General features: G+C 41.7%; 1 protein-coding gene, 1 non-coding gene and 1 pseudogene across 2 annotated transcripts in view; 1 reads left to right on the top strand and 2 right to left on the bottom strand.

The window, feature by feature from the left end:
• CHCHD6 (coiled-coil-helix-coiled-coil-helix domain containing 6) overlaps window positions 1-5,477 on the bottom strand; it is a 239,646-nt gene extending 234,169 nt beyond the window's left edge. Inside the window, exon 1 of the mRNA XM_025046477.1 lies at window positions 5,316-5,477. Coding sequence (XP_024902245.1) covers window positions 5,316-5,402 — 87 coding nt within the window. The 5' untranslated portion in view covers window positions 5,403-5,477. The remainder of the gene's footprint in view (window positions 1-5,315) is intronic.
• Window positions 5,478-16,007: 10,530 nt separating this feature from the next.
• LOC112479396 lies at window positions 16,008-16,111 on the top strand (annotated as a pseudogene).
• Window positions 16,112-20,840: 4,729 nt separating this feature from the next.
• LOC112479392 lies at window positions 20,841-20,959 on the bottom strand. Its single transcript, XR_003046176.1, has one exon. It is a non-coding gene; the product is annotated as a 5S ribosomal RNA (ribosomal RNA).
• Between the last annotated feature and the right edge of the window lie 1,144 nt (window positions 20,960-22,103).

Below are 22,103 nucleotides of genomic sequence, written 5' to 3'. Positions count from 1 at the left end.
TAAACCTAAATATAAAAGCCAAAACTACAAAACTCTTATGAGAAAACAAAGGAGAAAATTCTCGTAACCTTAGGTTAGGCAATTATTTATGAGATATAACACCAAAAGCACAATCAACAAAAGAAAAATATTGATAAATTAAACCATCTCAATTACAAATATTTGCACTTCAAAGACACTATTAAGAAAATGAAAAGATAAGCCATGTTCTGGGAGAAAATATTTGAAAATCATAATATAATAAAGGGCTTGTACACAGCATAAAGAAATCCTACAACTCAATAATAGACAAACAACCCAGTTAAAACTGGGCAAAAGATTTGAATACATATTTCACCAAAGAGAATACATAGATGGCAAATAAGCACATGAAAAGATGTTCAAACCACAATGATACCACTTCACACCCACTAGAATTACTATAATTAAAAAGACAAACAATAACAAGTGCTGCTGAGGCTATGGAAAAATTGGAACCCTTATATATTGCTGGTGGGAATGATATAAAATGGTACAGCCACTTTAGAAAAAGTTTGGCAGTTTTTTAACCCTTTTCCCATTTGCCCTGAGAATACTCACCAGCGGCACTTGTGGCTGCAGCGTTTACCCTGAGATAACCCACAGATTACAATCCTAACCATACGCCCAAAGTCTGCCACAAAACATCTCACTTTTATTATTATTTTACATCACTCTAATATATTGACAGTCTTTGGAAACAAATGACATCATTCTATTTATAGCATTCTGTTTTGAGTAGTAGTATTTCAATTTACAAAATATAGTAATTTTTGATCGCTGAAAATGTCAAATCCTAGAAAATGTAGCATTCCTATGATGCTAAATTAATGCTGGCAGCAGCTGCATCTTTTTTTTTCCTAAACGGAAAATGGGTTAAAAAGTTAAACCTAACAACTGACCAAATTCATGGACAGAATGACCCAGCAATTCTACTCTTAGGTATTTATTCAAAAGAAATGAAAATATATGTCCACTAAAAAACTCGTACACAAATGTTAACAGCAACATTATTCATAAAAGTCAAGAATTGGAAACAATTCAAATGTCTAGCAAGTGGTGACTGGATAAAGAAAATTCAATATATCCAAACAATGAGATACTGTTCAGTGATAAAAGGGGACAAACTATTGATACATGCTACAACATCAAAGAACCGTCACCAAAAATATTATGCTAAATGTAAGAAGCCAGACATAAAAGATATATGAGCACATTTACATGAAATGACCAGAAAAAGTAAACATACAGAGGCGGAAGGATCTGTGGTGACCTGAGGCTGGAAGTGGGAATGGGGAGTGACAACAAATAGGCACAATCTTTTTAGGTCTTGTGAAAGTTCTGAAATCCAACTGTGAAGACAGTTGTTAACTTTGTAAATTTGCTTTAAAAATCATTGAAATAGGTGAATTTTATGTGTAAAATATATCTCAGTAAGGCTGTTTAAAAAAAAGAAAAATCACCATCATCAGTTACGATCTTTGCAAAGCTCCACTCCTAATTAGAGAACTGCAGTATTGCTTCCAGGATAACACATAAATAGCCCAGCCTGGCATTCAGGGCCTATCACTTGTCTGGACTCATCATGTGCCCAACTTTCTCTAACATTCCAGCCCATTTGGCTGGCAAGCACATTAGGCTATGGAGTTGGAATGTCTGAGCTTCCAGCTCTACTACTAACTCATTGTGACCTGGGTTACTTCACCTCCTTGAAACTATTTCCTCACCTCTGAGATGGGGATGATGATATCTCACAAGGTCAGCATGAGTAATATCTGAGACATTGCTCTTAAAACACTCAACAGAATAAATATGTGCACACTTCTCCTGGCTGGCTCAGGCATATCTTCAAAGTTACCTCCTCAGAGAGGCATTGGCTGACCATCCCACCTCAAGGAGGTAGCCTCATTACTCTTTACATCCTTTATGTTTCCTTCATAGCACTTGTAATTCTTTTATTCCTTTGCCTCTTTTTTCTTTCTTTTGTTCTGTCCCCGCTATTGGGCAAAAGTCCCAGAAAAAGCAGGGGCCTTGTGCTTGGTCCCTTATTGTCTCTGAAAGGCCAGGACCCATGACTGGCAAGTAACATGTTCACAGGAAGCATCTGCTGAGGTGATAGATAAACAGTAGCTATGTGTGCAGTGATCAGCATGTGGCTTCTCTAGCAGTGGCATGTTTGGGGACTGTTTCTTGTATGTCTTACTATATTCTCCTTGGTCTTCCCTTCAGAAGTGGCCCAGAATTGCTTCACAGGAGCAATGAATGATGGTAAAAGTGATAAAGCCAGGAGCATGTAATGAGCCTGGGGACACACCTGAAGCAGCAGACTAGGGAAGTGACTAGGGAAGAGCCACCAAGCAGTTGGAATGACAAAGGCTGGAGACAGTGAGGAGTCTGGCTGAGGAGCAACCAACTTTAGCTGACTCACCAAAGATGGCTGCTCACATGAAGCAGAAAAAAGGCAAAAAGAACATATACAGACATTATTGCCACATGTGTGCCTTCTCTTATTGGAAGATGAGATTAAACATACTGGTTGAAATGAAATCTTTATGTATTTCACACATGCTTGCTCTGAAAACTGGAGTTGAATGTAAGTGGAGCAGTTTGCATTAATTAAATTTCTTTTACTGTCCATGGAATTAAGGCTTGACCTCGGTATATAAATTTACACAAATAACTGTGTAAACTATCAAGGTCCTAGCATTTAATTTTAAGGAAACTAGAGCGCTTTCCAAGACCAGGCCCAGGGGATTAAACACAAGTGGTCTTTAAAAATATTTAATTTTCTCTGAAGAAGCTAGGGCAGATAGTCTTTGGCAACTACCTTTTATTAAATTAACTTCTCATTTTGTTCATCCAATGATCTTTCCCACTGATTTTTACTTATCTGCTTAAAGACAAGGTGGACTTCCCAACCCTCAATTAACTTTGCTAACAAAAAGGCCTCTATACCAAAACACTTCATTGCAGTCACCTCTTTTTCTCTGATCTCCCTCTTTCAAACCAGGCACATAAGCAGAAGGAAGGGAGGGAGGGAGGGAGAAAGTGGGGGGGGGGGGCGTCCCAGCATGGGGCCATGTACCCCACAGTATGCCTCAGGAGAAGTCATTTATTCTCTATAACGAGTTTGCCCAGCAGTCAACCAGTCACCAAAGCTCCCTCTCATTTTAACCTCTGGTGAACTAATTGGGGCATCAGCAGTCAGAAGAGGTAGAGGCTTTATCACAGAATTTTCACGCTGTCTTGCATATCAGTGGTGGGGAGAGAGCTGAAGTAGTGAGAAAAGGCTAGTTTTTGCACCCAAACTATCTGGATTAAAGTCCCAGAAGTTACTCAGGTAACAACTTGGACAAATTCCTTAACTTCTCTAAGTCTGATTCTCCATCTTTAAACAGAATTTATACTTTGCAGATTTAAGAGAACTAGAAATACAATGTACCTGTCTAATATAATACTCAAAAAAGATGATATGCCTCTGTCAACTTAAAGGAAATCACTTCCAAAGGGACTCCCTTGAAACTTAGAAACTCCCACTGACCTAAATTTCCAACATTCCCAAAAGCAGGATACCAGGTGACAAAGGTGAGAGAACACCCAAACACAGCCAAGGGTATCTTTCTAAATTCCAATTCAGGCTCCTGCCCTTCAACCTTCTAACACATTTTTATCCTCCCCATTTTATCTTTGCCACAAGTCAGGTCAAGACTAGATAAACACCTAGCAGGCATTAAATGTGTTAAGTACTATACCAGTTGAAGAAGAGAGGCCACCATTCTATTATAAAACACTCTGTACTTCCTCTAAACACTTCCACACACATCTTCATTATATCCTTGACAACACCTAGGATTATCAGCACCCCCATTTTTTAAAATGTGGTGACTAAGACTCAAAAGATAAGTTGTTCACTCAAGGTCACACAGCTAATGAGCATCTACCCAGAAGTTAGACCTCTTGATGCCTTTTTCTGAGCCACCTTCCTAATTAACTAATTCACCTACAGCCAGCTCTGTACATTCCATTTAAACTCAGTCTCTGTCTCCCTGGATTCATCCATTTAATCACTCAATTATTTACAAAGCACCCACAATGTGCCAGGCACAGGTGTAGGAGAAAGTGTAGCATTCAATGAACAGGCCCTAATGTTGCCTACATCAATCCCATCTCTTCCATCTGTCACTAGTTGACCCTGGATAAGTTACTTCATCTCAGTGCCTCAGTTGTCCTTAATCTAGAAAATGGGCAAATAGAATTCTATGTCTCTAGAATTGTTGACAATTAAACGAGAGGAAAACTATAAAGGGTACCCCATGGCCCCACTAATAAATTTTCAAATGTGAGCTGCTTTTATTATTCTTCTAGGTTCTAGGAATAGAATCTTGAATCAGACAAGAGCCTCAGTCTCAAGGAGCTTACTTACACTGTAGCAGGAACACAATAAACAAGTAAATTATCAATAGAAGTTACAAATGGTGATGAGCACTATGAAAAAAATGTGACAGTGTAGGTAGTTTAGATTAAGTGGTCAGTGAAGTATACTCATATGATATTTAAACTATAACTACAAGAAAAACTGGGAGACAGAAAACTACAAATACATCTTGCTGGGACAAGGAGGTCCTGAGGCCAGTGAATAGACGGGGAGTGGGAAGTGAAGGAAATGGTATGAGATGTGGACAGAGAGGTCAGCAGCACAGTTTTGTAAAACAAGGTAAAGTGGTTCCTCTTCATCTTAAATGCACTAGGCATGCATTAAAACCCTTGCTTAGGATTTTAAGCAAGGGTAAGGGTATGTGGTTTGATTTAACTTTTAAGTGCCCTTTGGCTGCATGCAGTGCTGAGAAGCAGAGACTCCCGCCTCCTCCGTTAAGAGACTGTTGCAGTTGTCCAGGATTGGAAGCATCTCATGTATATATAACAAGACGTTTGCACTTGGGGTGAGGAGAAACAAATTCGGGTCTGTAACAAGTCAACTGAAGCTGGAATGTGGCCTGCCCACCCCGCTCTCCACTCTTTCTCTCCTAATGCCAGGGTAGTGGGGAGACCAGAAGGCGGCCGGCCACTCCCCGCACGGGGAGCTCTAGGCATTTCCCGAGCCTCACCTTCCTCATTTACTGGGCAGAAAGAGAGATGTTCTCCACAAAGGAAGTAAGGAGGGCTCAACGAGCGAGACGCGCCCAGCTGCTCTCGGCCCGCACCTCCTCTTAAGCCAGCCCGCAGCCTCTGCTCCCTCGGGCGCCCTCCACGCCCGCCCGGCCTCCCTCGCTCATCTCGCCTGCCGGCGGCCCGCTCACCCGGATGCCCTGCAGCACCCGGACCCGCTCCTCCTCGTCCATTCCGAAGGACACCCTGCGGCCCTCGCTGCTCTCGGTGCTACCCATGGCAGGAGGCCGGCGGGTTGGCAGCCAAAGGACCCGGCTCCAGAGCAACTAGAATGACGCCGGGCTGTAGCTTCCGGGACTCGAGCTGCAGCGGCACATACCAACAAAACCACCTTTTATTGGTCGCCGCCGGAGGATCAACCAATCATATGGCGTGGGCCCGAGGGGCATTGTGGGGGTTGTAGTCTCTCCGGCCCTGATGTTCTGAGGCCAGGAGACCACCAGGTGGGTTGAACCAAGCATGAGAAGGCGAACTTGGGATGGTTCTCGGCTTGGTTCATTCAGCAATCTGGTATTGAGCGGAACTGCGGGAAATGTGATGACTAAACAAGGCATGCCCTGCCTTCTTGATATTTAGATCTAATGGAGGAAACAAATGAAAAGACACAAGCAAGCATGTAAATAAACTTCCTAACCACTATGATAAGTTCCATGAGAGAAATTAATAGGAGGCAGCCTCCTTTGAGAGGCCAGAGCAACCCCTCTGAGAAAGAAGCATTTGAATTGAGACCTAAGGACTGGTAGGAGTTAGCCAGGAAAAGATGGGGAAAGAACTATGCTGGGGACCAACCAGTGCAAAGGCCGTGAGGCAGGAAAGAGCTTGCCACATTCAAGAAGGAAAAAGGGTCTAACCACATGAATGGAAAGTGAGAAGAGAGCAGAGGAAAGCCAGAAGCAAAGAGATCAGAAAAGGAAGGGGCCTAATCATATAAGGCCTTAAAGTCTAGGGTCAGAGTTTCTTGGCAGGACAGTGTGTGAATGGTCCTAAGTATTTAGAAGACATTGTCCAAGGAGCATACACACCATGCATTGAGTGCAGTGTGCAAAGTTATGTGCTTGTGATTCTCACACAGTATCACAGTATATGTGTAATGGAGGAATACAAATGATTGCTTTTCACAGCCATACCGACCTTGAATGAAGCCCCCTCTTGTTCATCTGAGTTGCTGAATGGCTTTGATTTGCCAAAGCAGGCATGGGGCTGAGTTTGGAATCTGGAACTGGAAAACACTGGATTGCTATGTGAAACAGCAAGAGTAATTTAGAACCCCTTTTGCTAACCTGGAAATGAAGGAGTGAAGAGGAGAGTGTGAATTAGAGAGATCAGTGAGATGAGAATAGCATGGATGAAGAAGCCAGTGAACATTCCAGAGGTGGATATAGCCAGAGGATTTTTATGAACAAGGACATAGGTTAATTTTATTCAAAATACTTTGATTTGCAAATCTCCCTCCATCCCTTCTGTCCTCCATTTCTTCCTTATAAGCAGAGCCTGAGTAGGGAATTCTGGGGCAAGTAGTTTATAGGGGGAGTGCCTCAGGAGAAAGGAAGTAAGGAAACAGGATAAGGTGGGGAAAAGCTAAGTAAAGATGTGGTCAAAGCTGGAGACTAGCTTCAGCCTTATCCCAGAGAGGGCTCTGGAACACAAATTATGGCCAGAAATAATCCCACTGTGAGGCAAGGGAACTGGCCTTCTGTCCCCCACATCAGTTATTAGCAACCTGGGACAATTCCCCAGTGAAGGGGGCCATCTGTGAGTTGCCAATAGCCCACACACACCGCAGCTGGGGGATGGCCTCACAGGACAGTAAAAAATCTGAATGGAGCACTTTCAGCACCCACCCCACGTTCCCCATATTTTTCAAAGACTCCTGGACACCCAAACATCTATGACTATGGAGAGGGGTTGTAAAACTTGAAGAAAAGGATGGATTTCACCTCTAAGCCAGATGATGAAATACTATAACTAATTCAGCAAAATGAGAGTCAGAGACACAGTTGACCGTGAGACTGTGTGTGGTCTCTTCCTGCCCCTATCTGCAAAGTCCTGGGAGAGAATTGGAATTCCACAAGAGTAAGGCTTACTCTGACAGCAGCATAGCTAATCCTCATGACAACCCAACAAGTTCTGTATCCCTATCTCACAGACAAGAAAAGCAAGATGCAAACAAGTGAAGATAAAGTGACATAAATGCAAAGTAGGATGAGGATTTAAATAAAGGTGGTGACATAGGGAAGGAGAGAAAGGAATTTTATTTTTTAACACCTTTGTGCCAGACTCTAGAACACAGGCACATATGCTTTTCTTGACGTTAATCTATGACCAATTCACTTAGTTCTGGAAATCATCCTGAGAGAATTATTACCCCATTCTAAGGTCCAGGAAACTGAGGCTCTGGGGAGGTAAAGTGTGACAGGCCCATGGCCAATAACCACTTTCTCCTTCCTTACAAAAGAATCTCATTTCTTTTGGTGCAACAGTGTGCCTGGTTAGGAGAAGTTGCCTCATGCTCCCACTGGTCAAACTTGAGACAATTTGAGCATTATAACAATCTGGCAATTTGAGCTTATAAACATTTAACTTAAAAAAAAAAATCCAATGGTCCGTGTGTTTTGGGGGGATGTGGAAAAGGGGAAAATTTTTTTATAAAAGAATGTCAACAAATCAATGTGAGATTTAAAAATCATCATTTTGCAACCCTCAGTGAATTAACTAAATCGGGTAAAAATTAACTAAAGCCATTGGGTGAAAGATGAGGAACAGGATATTCACTCAACCTCCAAGTCTCACTACAGATTTCTTAATAATTACAAAGTGAAAACTGTATTACAATGAAGAGACCTGGAAGTCACTGCCTTAACCAAATGCCCAAATTTAGCATCACGAAGATTAGACAACCTGACATAGAACCCCACCTGGAACACAATAAGGAACACACACACCTCTTGTGGAGTATTGCCAAAAATGTGTGACCTGAATCTAATCATGACGAAACGATCAGACAAATCCAGAAATCCTGGACTCTTCCAAAAGGTCAATGTCATGAAAAACAAAATGAGGTGGCAAAGGAGCTTGAAAGAGATGAAAGAAGCATAACAATGAAATGCAGCAGTGAATCTTGATTAGATCCTGGATTTAAAGGACAACAGCAACAACAACAAAGCTATAAAAAAGTACTTTGGACAATTAGGAAAATTTTACATATGAAATAGTGTCCTAAATGATATTTTTTAGTTAATGTTAATTTTCTTATTCTTGGGAGATGCATGCTAGTGTATTTGGGCATGGAGTGTCAAAGTGTCTGCAACTTGCACTCAAATGGTGAGGGGAAAAAATGTCAACAATTGATGAATCTAGGTAAAATATATATTGGAGTCAATTATATTCTTTCACTGTTTCTGTGGTTTTGAAAGTTTTCAGAATAAGTAGGAGAGAAATAAAATTCTGCGTTTAAGGAAAAAATACTTCCCTCCCCAGATTCCCTTTACCCTTGCAGCTAGAAGTGACTGTGACCTGGCTCTGGCCAAGGAGGCTCTTGAGCAGTGTGGTTGGAGAACAACACAGAGCTGAAGAGAGCAGTGAGATGTGGCAATGTGAGAAGGGTACAGGCTGAGCTGCCTCCTTCTAGACCTTTGCCCCTGTGCAAGTTATTGAGTATCTTTGCTCCTCAGTTTTCTGATGGATATAAGATTAATGCTGACATTACATGGAGTACTTACCCAGAACCAGGCATTTAGTGAACTCATTCAGGGATAGCTATTATTATTGACAATTTTTGTTTTTGTAAATAACACTTTGGCAACCAGTATAGAGGGTGAGTTGGAGGGAGTTAGTGTGTGAGGTGGGTTTTCTTAAATTGGGTTCTTCATAAGCGGACAAAAAGAAGAGAAGGGATGGTAGAGTAGAAAATAAAAAAAATAAATTGTTTCATTCATGTTAAAAGCCAAAATGAAGCTTTCCCCAGAAGATCAGGAAAAAGACAAGAATGTCTGCTTTCACTACTTCTGTTCAATATTGCACTGGAGGTTCTAACCAGGGCAATTAGACAAGAAAATGAAATAAAAGTATTCCAGACTGAAAAAGAAGAAGTAAAATGATCTCTATTTGCAGATGAAATATTCTTGTATATAGAAAATCCTAAGATATTCACACACACACACACACACACACACACTAAACAGAGCTAATATGCTAGTTCAGTGAAGTTGTAGGATATAAGATCAATATACAAAAATCTGTTATATTTCTGTCCATTTGCAATGAACAATCCAAAAATGAAATTAAGAAAACAATTCCATTTACGAGAGCATCAAAAAGAATAGAACACTTAGGAATAAATTTAACCATAGGAGTACAAGACTTTTACCCTAAAAACTATAAAACATTGTTGTCTGTGAAGGGGGATGGAAATTGACAAGAAAATAAAACTTAGGGTAGTGGCTATATGACATATGCTCATCAAGCTACATACTTAACATCTAGGTATTTTATAATATGTAAATTATACCTCAGTAAAAGTTTTAAACATTTTGATGGGTTAGCACCACATTTTATTTCTCACTCAGGCAAAATGTGGGTGGGTAGGTTTTGGCAATCCTGACTGCCAGAAGCTCTACCATGTTTTAAACATACCATCTGGAGCACATGGCTTCCTCAATCAACTCAGCATGACAAGAGTGGGACTTAGAGACTAGAGAACTAGTCTAGCTTTTCCCTTCCTCAGTGATCTCTCACTTCTATTCACATTCCACTGGACATTCAGTCATATGGCCCCACCCAATACAAGAGCTGGAAAATGCTATCTTCACTGAGTAGAGGAAAGGGGAAATTGACATCTAAGCATTAGAAATATCATGCATAACTTGTGAATGAACAAGTCATTAATCTCTTATTGTTTTCTGAACAGGTCTATATAAGAAAAATATGTCAGTAATAACTGAGAAATTTCAGATGCTGAAATACTGAGACAAAAATCACAATCCATTTTGTGAATAGATGTATCATATTAGCAGCATACACATGTCTTCTGCCATACAATGACTATATTCCACGGATCTTCCTTCTTAAGGTGCTTCCTGGGTGCTAAAATTGTCACTCAAAATTGTATATACGTTTGAAGGCAAATTGTTTTTGCTGCTCTTCCTTGCTCTTACTTTTTCCATTTTACTGTGCACTGGGCTAAAGTTTGGAAACCACTGGTAAGGTATGGAGCCCTGAACAGTAGGGAGGTGGAGTGAAGGATGCTCACATGCAGGTCTGCAGGAGGTGCTCACTGGAAGATCAGGTGAGCCAACTGTCCCGGAGCCACTGGGAGGAGTAATTGAAGGAGCAGGGTCCCTGTGGTGGAGAGAGTATTTCCTTGTTTCCTGTGACCCTTCACCTTTCTGGACCACAGGTTCCTTATCTGTAGGATGGCCATGATTTGAGCACCTTGTACCTACCCCCATAGACCTGAAGAATGAGAAGCAGCTGGATTGGGTGGCATTTGTATTTTTCAGACTGTTCAGGCTTTTGTTGAGTAGGTTGCAAGCTGAATGGGTTTTGGGAGGTGGAGTGGGGGTATAGGGCAGAGCCAGCTTGATTGAAGGCGAGTAGAGTTTGGGACAATGGAAGGAGAAAAGTCAGAAACCTAATAGGAAGAGAAAATGTGGAGAAAGAGATTATGGTTTAAAGTGGCAGATAAATAAAATTCGTTCTGTGGCATGTGATAGAACTCTTTCTTCTATCCCTGTGTAATAGTCAATAAAAGGTTTGCCTCAGTCATCAGTGCTTTTCATTAGATTAGGTAGTCTCATGTAAAAGTTGTTTGGGTCTGGCTCCAAACAGACTAGATGGACCGCCCCCAAATTCATCTTTGGACCATTGTTTAGAACACTTTTCTTAGAGAATGGTTGACCAATGGTGGACCTATGAAAAATGTATCAGTTCCCAGAGTACTAGGACAATGGGGTATGGTGGGGGAAAAATCTGGAGAGTTCAGATGGATCATGAGGAGGGAGGCCTTGAATGTTAAGTATGTAGTTTGACCCCTGAGACAGTAGACAGTGGAGAACTCTTGACTTGGTTCAAGCTGTGCTTTGGGAAGCTGTCTGTGACCCAGAGTGGAGGGCGGTGTTTGGAGGTGGTTAATGATGAGGCCCAACACTAAAATACAACCTGGTCGAAATGCAGAGATCACTGCTTGAACTTCACCACCATCTGAACTTGTAGGAGATCGGCAGCAGCCATAACCACCCTCTTCACTACCTGGCCTCTAGAAAACATTATTGGTTGGGGTAACCTCCTCTCCAGACTTGTGTTTCTACAAGGAGAGACATTCATTAGCGTAACTCTTGGCCCTTCTATGATGGGCAAAATTTCATGCAGGAATTTGGCATGTGATACTTGGTGGTTTCCTCCTCTTCTCTGCTTGAGTTCCACCTTCCTATATGAAGCATGCACTTCTCCATGTGATAGTCTTAGCGGTGAGAGTCTGAGTCCACCAAGGATCAGGGCTCTTCCCATCTTTCTGGCTCAGCATGTTGGTGACATCTCCTCTCATGGTGTCTGGATGTCAGCCTTAGCCTCAAGCATTGCATTTGCTCACTACAGTCAGCCAAGCTAGAAGAATGGAGGTGCACAAAGGGCTCTCTCTCTCTCTCAGCAAAAAGGGAATCTTTCCCAGAAGCCACTGGCAATCTTCTCATGGAGTTGCATTGGCCCATCATCTCTCTCTCTCTCTCTCTCTCTCTCTCTCTCTCTCTCTCACACACGACAGAAGTCTCTCTCTCTCTCTCTCTCTCTCACACACACACACACACACACACACACACACACACACACACATATCCCTGCCTATGGGCCAGGCCCTGGCAAAGAGAATAGGATGGCCAGGACTGCTTTAAACCAGTAGGATCATTTCCTGGCTTGCATATCTAACAAAACCAGACCCATCCATACCTAGGTAAATAGTCCCTTTATTAAAGCCTCTTCAAGCTCTGTGTCTTCTGCCAGTATACTAGACTGTCACAGTGCTGCCATGTGTGCAGTGCGGGCATGCTGAATAAGAGTGTGTGTTGTGCCGTGCATTACAGTGAATGAAGTGTGTGGTGTGTGTGTGTGTGTGTGTGTGTGTGTGTGTGTGTGTGTGTGTGTGTGTTTGTACCTCAGAATGGGAGAGAGTAAACCCAATGAAGCTGCTCCATCCATTGTTCCAGGCCCATGCTTAGGTCCTTACCTTCTCTCCCCAAATCTAGGCAGTTCCTGGTATGAAACAAAGCCTCCAGATAAAATGAATCTGCTGAAAAGCACAGGTAGCTCAAGCAGCAAGTCATGATCAGCTTCCTCAGCCTCAATTTCCTTTTCTGCTTCTCCACGTTTTCAGCTTTAGCTTCTGTCATGAATTTAACTGTTCAGCTCTGTGAATGGCAGCTGGGTACAGGCAGGAGAGGGCTCCCCAGAGCAGGGATTCTCTGCACCCCAACAGCAGCACTGCAGGAAGGTCACCCCCTTGTCACAGTTCTGACCACAGTTGGTTTGAAGTGAGAGAGGCAGGGAACATGGATAGCCAAGGACTTCATAGGAAGAGGGAGAATTTGGCTCAACATATCCATGTAGGCCATAGAACCATCATGGAGGTGGCTAAGAGATTGTTTCCTCTCTAATTCTCCCTACACAGACACACACACACACACACACACACACACACACACACACAGGCAGAGGCTGGGCTTCCCAGTCTGTGTTTCTGTGTTTCAGGCAAAGACTCTGGTCCTATTGCCAGGAAGTATCTGATTGGAGCCCTAAGGTGCTCTAGCACAACCAGCAAAAGTTGGGCATGGGCGATCACAGCTTGACAAAGGCTCACAGAGTCCGGGGGCTCAGGAGTGGCCTGGAGCCCTGCCAAAGTTTACAGGTGCTGGGCAAGCAGCTGGCCCCAGACAGAGCCACAGAGGCCTCAGGGACCAGCTGACCTGGTCCTGCTGCTTCCTTCCTGCTCTTCTTGGGGAGCTGCTTCTCCTCAGCCAGGTCTCAGCTCAGAGGCCACCTTCTCAGCCAGGCCGCCCTCTCCCACCTCACATCAATGTGTTTGGTTTTCGTGAAAAAAAAGATAACTTTCTGGATCGTTGTTGCTTATTATTTGTTTATGGTTGGTCACAGACACACAGACACACAGACACAGACACAGACACACACACACACACGCACACGCACACGCACACGCACACGCACACACACACGCACACATACACACACTTCCTAAGATTGAACTTTAGAGAAGAGGGACCGCATTTAGTTCCTAGCGTTTAGCACCGAGACCTGGCACAGAGTAGGTACTCAGGAAATCATTGAGTGAATGAATGAATGATTGAAGGAATGAATGTGAGCTCTCATACTATGTGGGAGTTGCTCCAGGTTTAGAGAGGTGAGATATGAATAATGAAGAGTGAAGGCTCTGGGGTCAGACGACTTGTATTTCAGTCTCAGCTGTGCTCCCTGTCTGATTGGGGACAAGTTATTTTGCCTCTCTGTGCCTCAGTTTCCCTATCTGTAAAACAGGGATAAGAACAGCACCTACCTAAAGAGTTGATGCGGGATTGCATGAGTTAATGCACGTAATGGACCTAGGATAATATCTGGCAAAGAGGAAACACTCCATCATCAGTACTTATTATGCATCATCCCAAGAAACCTGCCAGGTTGGATTTTCTCCATTTATAGATGAGGAAATTGAAGCTCAGATAGGAGATGTGACTTGCCCGAGGTTATGTAGATGGAAAGTGCCAAAGAAAGGATTTGAACCCTGGTCCAAATGACTCATAAGATGGAGCCCTTTCTAAGGCCATATCTGGTCTTATTGCCCCACCCCACCCAGTCAGAGCATGGCTTGCTTGGCTCTTGGGTGTGAGACTTTGGGGCTGGGATGAAGGCAGCCTGATTATCAGCCCACGAGAGGGGAATGCAGAGGAATGGGGTGGGGGAAGGAAAGAGGAGCTGCTGGCCAGGTAGTCTTGTCACCCTGCTAGCCCAGGCACCAAACCCTGATGGGGAAACCATCCCGGCACTAGCCTGGGAGGAGCTACCCTCAGCTCCCAGCCCCACACGAGAGTCTTCCCATTCCTCAGCTCAAATTCAAAGTCACAGTGCTGCATCCCTCCCTCCCTGCCATAGGACTTACAGTTTGAGTTTTATGAATTCATTAAAATATGCACACAAACTTTAAGTAAATAACATTACACTATAATAAGAACTATAAACTGACATGATCCCTTTGAGAGGTCGGTGGTAATCCTAGTTGCCTACTTGGCAAATGGTTTTCCAGCCTTTTGCATCTACTAGCAGAGGAAGGGAGGGGTCATTCCATGGGTCCACCTGAACTCCAAGCAGCTGCGGGACCCTCTTCTAAGAGGCCGCAGGGTGACCAGGGTGAAGGCCACAGAGAATGCACCTTCTCTGCATTTAAGGCCTCTACCTGAGTCCTGCGTAAAGAGGGTGGCTGGGGGAGCTTTATCCTCCCTCCTGTAGTCTTTATCATCCCTTCTAAGCTAAACAAAATATCCCCTATGTAGAAACTTTGTATTAACATTGCAAACGGAGCTTCAAAACAGGCCTCCCAAAACAGGCTCTTTTCCATAAGCCACCACGTGACAGACACAGTTTTGTTTGCACTTGTGTCTGTCCTCTAAAATGTTAATATGAACTCGTGAAATTAAAATCCACATCTGAGGCACGTCAGAGCCTAGAACACCACAGGAGGATCCATGTTTGCTAAGGTGACTTGCAGACACAGGATGACTTGCAGACACAGCTCATGAGGGTGTTGACACTGCAGCAGGGCAGGTGCACAGAGGGCCCTGGGGCCCCAGGGAGCATGAAGAAGGGTCTCAGGAGCATAGGCCTCCAGAAGATGGAGTAGGGACATACCTGGCAGAGCACACAGGAGGGCCAGGTGACCACGGGAGCCTGTGATAGGTCTGTGAGCTAGGCTGAGGAGTTGGAGGCTATCTGATTTTTTGTGTGTGGACTTCAGCAGAATTGAGGATGGGCCTCTTACTGATGGTAGTTGTAGTTGTCATGATAACAGTAATGCAAAAGGGTGTGAATAAGTCTTCTCCACTCTTTCTAACAAGGGCACAGGTTGAGCTGTTTTGAGCTCTTCTCTCTCATCCCACTGATCTCTAAGAAGCAGGCTACTAGAACAGACAGACTATTCTCCAAGTCTTTCTGACACAGACAGGAGACAAAGATAGGGGAGTGTTTGAAAGTGGTCTGGTACAATCCTCAAACAACCTGATTTAGTATTATTGCTGTCATTCCCCCTTAGGGGTGTCGACCATGGTCAGGAGGGGACCAACCTGTCCACAGCACACAGTCATAATCTGGGGGCCAGGACAGGCCAGGAGGGACTAACACCTGGAGCCAGTGTGGCAGGACACACCACACTCCAGGTGCACTGGGGGTCACAACCCATTGAACACACCACCTACCAGTGTCCTCCTCCCTCCCCTTCTGATGGATCATTACACTAATACAAACCATGCTGCAACAAACCCTCTTGTACTTGTGTCTTTGTGCTCATGTGCCTGTGTTTCTGAAGAATAGATTCCTAGAAGTGGAACTGCAGGTTCGAACCACGGATACTACTAAGTCGCACTGTATAAATACTCCTACCAGCCACTGTATATGAGAATGTTCATTTCCTCTACACTTTTGCCAGCACTGGGTGTTACAGTTTAATTTTGGCCAGTGTGATAGAGGAAAAAAAATCTGTTTTAATTTTAATTGCAATTATCTGAATATTATATCTAAAATTAAGCATCTTTCTATTTATTTATTGCTTATTCATTGCTTCTTGGCCTTTGGGCTAAGATCAAGTGTAGTATCTGTTCTAATTAGTTTAATTATTTGTTGTTTATTGATATTTCTTTTATTTGTGAATTGCCCTTTCATATATTTTACCTAATTTATTTTGTTGTGGGTTATTTGGGGGAGCTCTTTTTATTATTTATTTGTGTGAGCTCTGTATATGCTCTGGCTATTACTCCTCTTTTTCGGATGCTCTAGCTATTTTCTTCTAGTTCACTACTGTGTCTTCACTTGATTTATGTTATTTTTTGACAAACTAGTTTTAATTTTTTTGGTGCAAATCTCTAATCCGTGCCCTTTTTTGGCTTGTAGATTTTAGATATCGGTGAGAAAGTTATCTCCTACTAAGATCGTATTTTTTTGTTGTTCACTTTTTAAAATCATTTGTAATTTATTTTTGGTTGTGATATAGGATTATGCTATATAGGATATTTTTCACATAGATAACCAGTCCCTCCTTATAGTTTATTGACTATTTCATTATTTTGCCCACCACTGAATTTAAAAAGTCAACTTCATGATAAGCTATTTTCCCTATGAACATGATATATTTCTGAGTTTGTTTCTCTAGTCTTTGGCTATTTCAATAGCAGTTCACCACTGATTTAACTGCTATAACTTTATAAGATATTTGGACATCTGTTAAGGGAAGTTACTCCTTGTTGTTTTTCTTTTTTCAAGTTTTCTTGACTACCTCTTGAAATTCCCCCTTCCAGGGGGGAAAAATCATCTTGTCATATACCATCAATAATCTTATACCATCAACAACAATCTTATTGAGATTTCAATTGGGATTCTACTGAATTTATAGATTAGTTTATAGGAGAACTGATACATCTAACTTTTATTGAAGGCCATTCAGTAAATGTTGGTAGCTTTTCTTTTACATAGTTCTTAGACATGTTTATTAGATTTCTTTCTAGATATGTTATGAAACTTGTTGCTTTTAAGAATGAGTTCATTTTTCATTTCATTTTCTAATTGGTTTTTGCTAGTATGTAATTAAGCTATTGATTTTTCTATGCTGATCTTATATCTGGCTACAGTGCTAAACTCTTATTGTCTTGTCAATTGGCTCTCATCAGAATTTTCTAGGAAGATGATCAAATGGTCTGCAAATAATCTATTTATCACTTTTTTCCAATATTAATACCATTTCCCCTTCTTATAGTCTTAGCTAGAATATCCAATAAAAAGTTTGAATAGAGCAATAATAGTAATATTGTTTCTTTCTATTTCATTATCAAGCATGATGACTACTGTAGAGTTCCAATGTCTTTTATCATATTAAGAAACTAATTTGCTAGAAGTTTTGTTTTTTTATCATGAAAGTATTTTCAAAAGTGTTTTTATTTTTGAAAATAATTATGTGTTTTTTTCTTGCACTATAATAAAACAGTGATTTAAACTGGTAGATTTTTTTCTAAAGTTAAACACATATTGAGTTGTCGTTTAATATACTGCTGAATTTAATTTGGTAGTTTTTTAAAAATAAAAACTCAATTTAATTTTAAAAAATAATACCATAATAATGATCTGTTCATCTTAACTTAAAATTAAGATCAAGGAGCACATTCAATGAATAAAATCGTAACACTTGCTTGTTTTAGATATTTTTACCAATTAAGAGAGAGAAATAAGAAAGGAAAAAGATAAAAACAGAAGTGGAAAAAAGACACAGAAACATCTGGACATAAAGAAACACAAATGTAAAACTAAAGAAAAAAAGACAAATTCTAGAAGAAAGGCCAAAAGACTCACAAAGAAACATATTCAGAAGAGATGTATCCAGAAAAGCTAAATAAATAGATAGATGCATACATAATCACAAAAAAAGGGTGAGAGAGAGAGGGAGAGAAGGGGAGGGAGTGGGAGAAGAGGAGAGGAAGAGACAGAGAGAGAGACAAAGTGAGGTGGGGCCGGGGAGACAGAGACAGAAAGAGACAGAGAAAGACAGGGAGAGACAGGGAGAAGCACGTAGAGAGGGAAAAAATACACTGAGACTGAAACAAATATAGAATAATTTTTAGACAGAGAGTGACTTTGTTGGGCAACACCCCATCTTTTGTATGGTTTCTGCTCTATATGGTATTTTATTTAGGAGTGTTGCATTTATGTTTTTGAGGAAGATTGGCATACAATTTATTTCCCTTGTTTTGCTTGGCATTATGCCTCTGAAACTCATTACCACAGAAGCATATAGCAGTGGTGCTTTTCTTGTGGTGTATAGTATTCCATTCTATGACTATATCACAAGTTATCTATTCTACTGTTGGTAAACATTTGTGTTGGTCTCAGTTTGTGGGTGTTGCAAATAATTCTGCTATAAACATTCTGGCACGTATCTTTTTGGTACAGGTTATCAAGACATTCCTTTTGGATACATACCCAGGAATAGAATTGCTGGGTGATAGGGCATGCATATATCTAGCATTTGAAGATACTGTCAGTTATCCAAGCAGTGTATCTGCATTATCATTCAAAATTTCTTACTTTAAGCAGTCAACATTTATTTACTCTTAAAAATAGTTTTTATTTTATTTGCTCACCAATGTTTTCTGTTCTGTATTTATTTTTGCATGTCTTCACTTTTCCTCTTGCTAGAGATCATCATCTAGTATTTGGTTTTTGTTTGTTTGTTTGTTTTAAAAAATGTTTGTGGCTATTAAATGTTTGGCTTCTTATATGCCTAAAAATGTCTTTACTTTGCCTTCACAATGAATGATAGCTTTGTAATAGTTAGGCTTGCTATAGCCTAACCTAATATTTAGCTATAGGTTCCAAACAATTTTCACTTAAAACTTTAAAGATATTGCTTTATTATCATGTTGATCTCTTGAGGGGACTTTTCAGTTTCAGCATTCGTGCATTTCTTCAGTTTGGAGAGAATTTCCTCTATTTTTTTCTTGGAAAATTTCCTCCCTTCTACCCTTCCTATGCTCTCTTCTAGAACTCCTATTTGATGGCTCTTGCAATTTCTCTGTCTTCCTCGTCCCTTAACTTTTATTTCATGCTTTCTATTTCTTTGTACTTTTATAATTCCTCAGTTAGGTTTTCTAGATTACCAATTTGATCTTCAGCTGTATTCATTCTATTTTTCAGCCTACGTATTGAGCTTTTGTTTTTCCTAATTTAGCAACCGAGTTTTTCATGCTCTTATTTTCCTATGAAGGCAATATCCTTGTGCATCTTTCTGAAGCCATTAATTATACTTATTCAAAATTTCTTCCCTGCTTTCTCTATTAAATCTGATTCCTAGGATACACACACACACACGTGTGTGTGTGTGTGTGTGTGTGTGTGCATGTATATATGTGTGTGTGTGTGTGTGTGTGTGTGTTTGTGTGTAGTTGATGGAATTTGGTCACTCTCTTTCACAGTGTTACTATTTAGAGAATATGGCGGAAAGACTCTCATTACTCATGTTCAGATTCTCAATCATCTCATAGATTTGCAAACGGATCTGAGCAGTTAGCAGCACAGGTGCTAAAATGGAGACTGATCGAAGGAGTTCACTTTAGCTGTGTCTGAGGAGAATCGTGGCAGCCTTTATGACCTACATATCTCTCCCCTTCCACACTCCTTTGTCTTCCCCTTCCCAAGCACCCCTTCCCATTGCTCCAAAATGGGTACTCCTTTACCAGTCAAATTGGTGGGCCCTATTAGGGAATTAGTTGCTGGATCCTTGGGAATCAAAACTAAGTTGAGGCGTCCTCCCTGCGGAGCTTGGGGGGAGGAAAGAAAGGGCAGGAGGAAAAGGCCAGGAAATGTGAAAATCCCTCCAAAGTGCTAAGGGTTGAGCCAAGAAAATAAGATCGGTTGACCAATCCAATATGCAGAAGTGGTCAAAAAGATAAAATGGAACCTGGATGAAGAATTAGCATGGACATGGGTGAATGTGGCAGGAAAGTAAGAAAGTCTTCCTCAGGTGGTTCCTATGAATGCTGTTGAGTGTTTTTGGCTGAACTTTCCAAAAGTTCAGAATGAGAATGGTTGGGTGAACTTTCCAAAAGTTCAGAATGAGAATGGGGGAATGAGAGTGGTTGGGTTGTCTTGGCCCAAAGGTTCTTGGTGGGATGGGTAAAACTTCCAGCCTCAACCCTATTCCTACAAGACGAGTCCTGGAATCTTCCTTGTTGAACTCCCAGATCTTCCATTTTCTGCTTTTTATAAGAATCAGGCTTTAGGTCTTTTGTTTCTCTGTGACTGGGATAAATACAGGAAATCCCAAATTTACAGACTTTGTAGATAGAGAAAACTTAAGAACTTCCTCCAAGCCCAGCCTTGATATCTTTGCAACTTAGAATTTCAGTCTCATGTGTGTTAAGAAAAAAATCTTGTCTGCCAGACCTAAGAAATTCACCCACACTCCCTTGCTGGTTGAGTTTTCTTTCCTGAGTCTATAGATATCCTTCATCACAGCTTGACAAAAGAGAGTTGCTTTGAGGCATTTTATAGACTTTCTATTCTACAGGTTTGCTGCCCATTATTACCACCTGTCAGATTCATAAAGCAGTAGTACATATGCATTCCTGTTGGTTGATTTTATTTAGACACTAATTCATGTAGCCATTAAAAAAGAAAGAAAGGCAAAGGCAGGGAGGAGCACTCTCATATTTCCTTTCAGAAAATTCTTGCTCATTACAGTTTAAGGACAAGAAGCAGAAATAATGCTGCAAGATACATAAATATAAACATAAAACCCATGAGGGATATTTATTTATTTATTTATTTAGGCGAGGCAACCCTAGGTTGACCTCACAAATTGCGAAGACCTTGTCAGCTTACAATCCCTTATTTTTTATTTTTTATGCCTACAGCACCTGGTCTTCCTAGGTGGTCTCCCATCCAAATACTAACCAGGCCCGACCCTGCTTAGCTTCCGAGATCAGACAGGATCAGGCTTGTTCAGGGTGGCATGGCCGTAGACCATGTGGGTTCTAATAATCAACAATTACTATTCTCCCAAAGTAGATACTGGAACTTGGCAGAAACCAATTGCATCTTCAATAACTATTACTCTGCATCTTTACCAGAAGATGACATCTCTATGGTTAAGGAATAAATACCTTCTTGTAGGCAAAATGATTCCTGCAAGTTAATTGGAGAGGCCAACGTGCTGGCTCCAGTTTTATGAGGCCATTACCCAGTCCCTGGAGGCGAAGGGAAAGGGTAGAGACTCTGAGATGAAGTCCTTGGTGATTCCTTCTCTCTCAGACACACAGCCAGCTCTGTCACCTCCTGGTCATGGGTCTGAGACAGGCATTCCAGTGAAATGGGGTGGCTGCACTTCAGATATTTCACAGCTGAAAAGCAGCTAAGGACGAAGTAGAAATGATGTGGCCTCAAAGGAATTGGCAACCTTGTTCCCTCTTTTCCTCTGAACACTTTCTACAACTAATGGGAATCACTCCAGCTCTTATGTGCTGAAAGGACACACATACATTCAAGGAGTCAGCACCTAAGATAGAAGGAGGGGTTGAGACCAAAGAGATGATTATGCAAACCACACCCCTGCAGTCCTTCAACTCTCACCATCACTATGATTGATATTCATTTCATCTCTACCACTTATGAGTGTCAGCCATGCATCAGCATGTGCTCAGTACTGATGACACAGTGGTGAATATCCAGCAAGCTACCTGTCCTTGCAGAGCTTCCAGTTTGCAGGGGGAGGTGCCAGACATTAATCAGAAAATCACACAAGTATAGCATTAGAAACTCTGGTGAGTGTAAGGGCTCTGAGAACTTACAACAGTCTGGTCTGGTGGGAGAGTGTGCTCTCAAGCTGTCTGCAAAGGGGAAGGGCAACGGGTCCTAAGCCTGGCTCCCAGAGGTCACGGTGCCTCCCTGCTCAGGCCTCTGGGCTGGGGAAGGGGTCCCATACTATCTCCCGCAGACATCCTTCTTCTTGCCTCCCCGCCCCCTCTCACTTTAGCCCGCCTACTTCCATTGTCTTTCTCCCTTCCCTATCCCAACCCCTCACTTCGGTTCTGCATCCCCCTTAGCCACTTACTAAGATGTAGGCTTCCGTAAGTCACAGCTTCTCTGGGCCTCAGTTTCCTTGTCTGTAA

This window comes from Pteropus alecto, unplaced genomic scaffold, assembly GCF_000325575.1.
Source record: "Pteropus alecto unplaced genomic scaffold, ASM32557v1 scaffold124, whole genome shotgun sequence".
Classification (NCBI taxonomy): Eukaryota; Metazoa; Chordata; class Mammalia; order Chiroptera; family Pteropodidae; genus Pteropus; species Pteropus alecto.
Note: the sequence above shows the minus strand (reverse complement) of the source record. Positions and strands in the feature narration are given on the sequence as shown.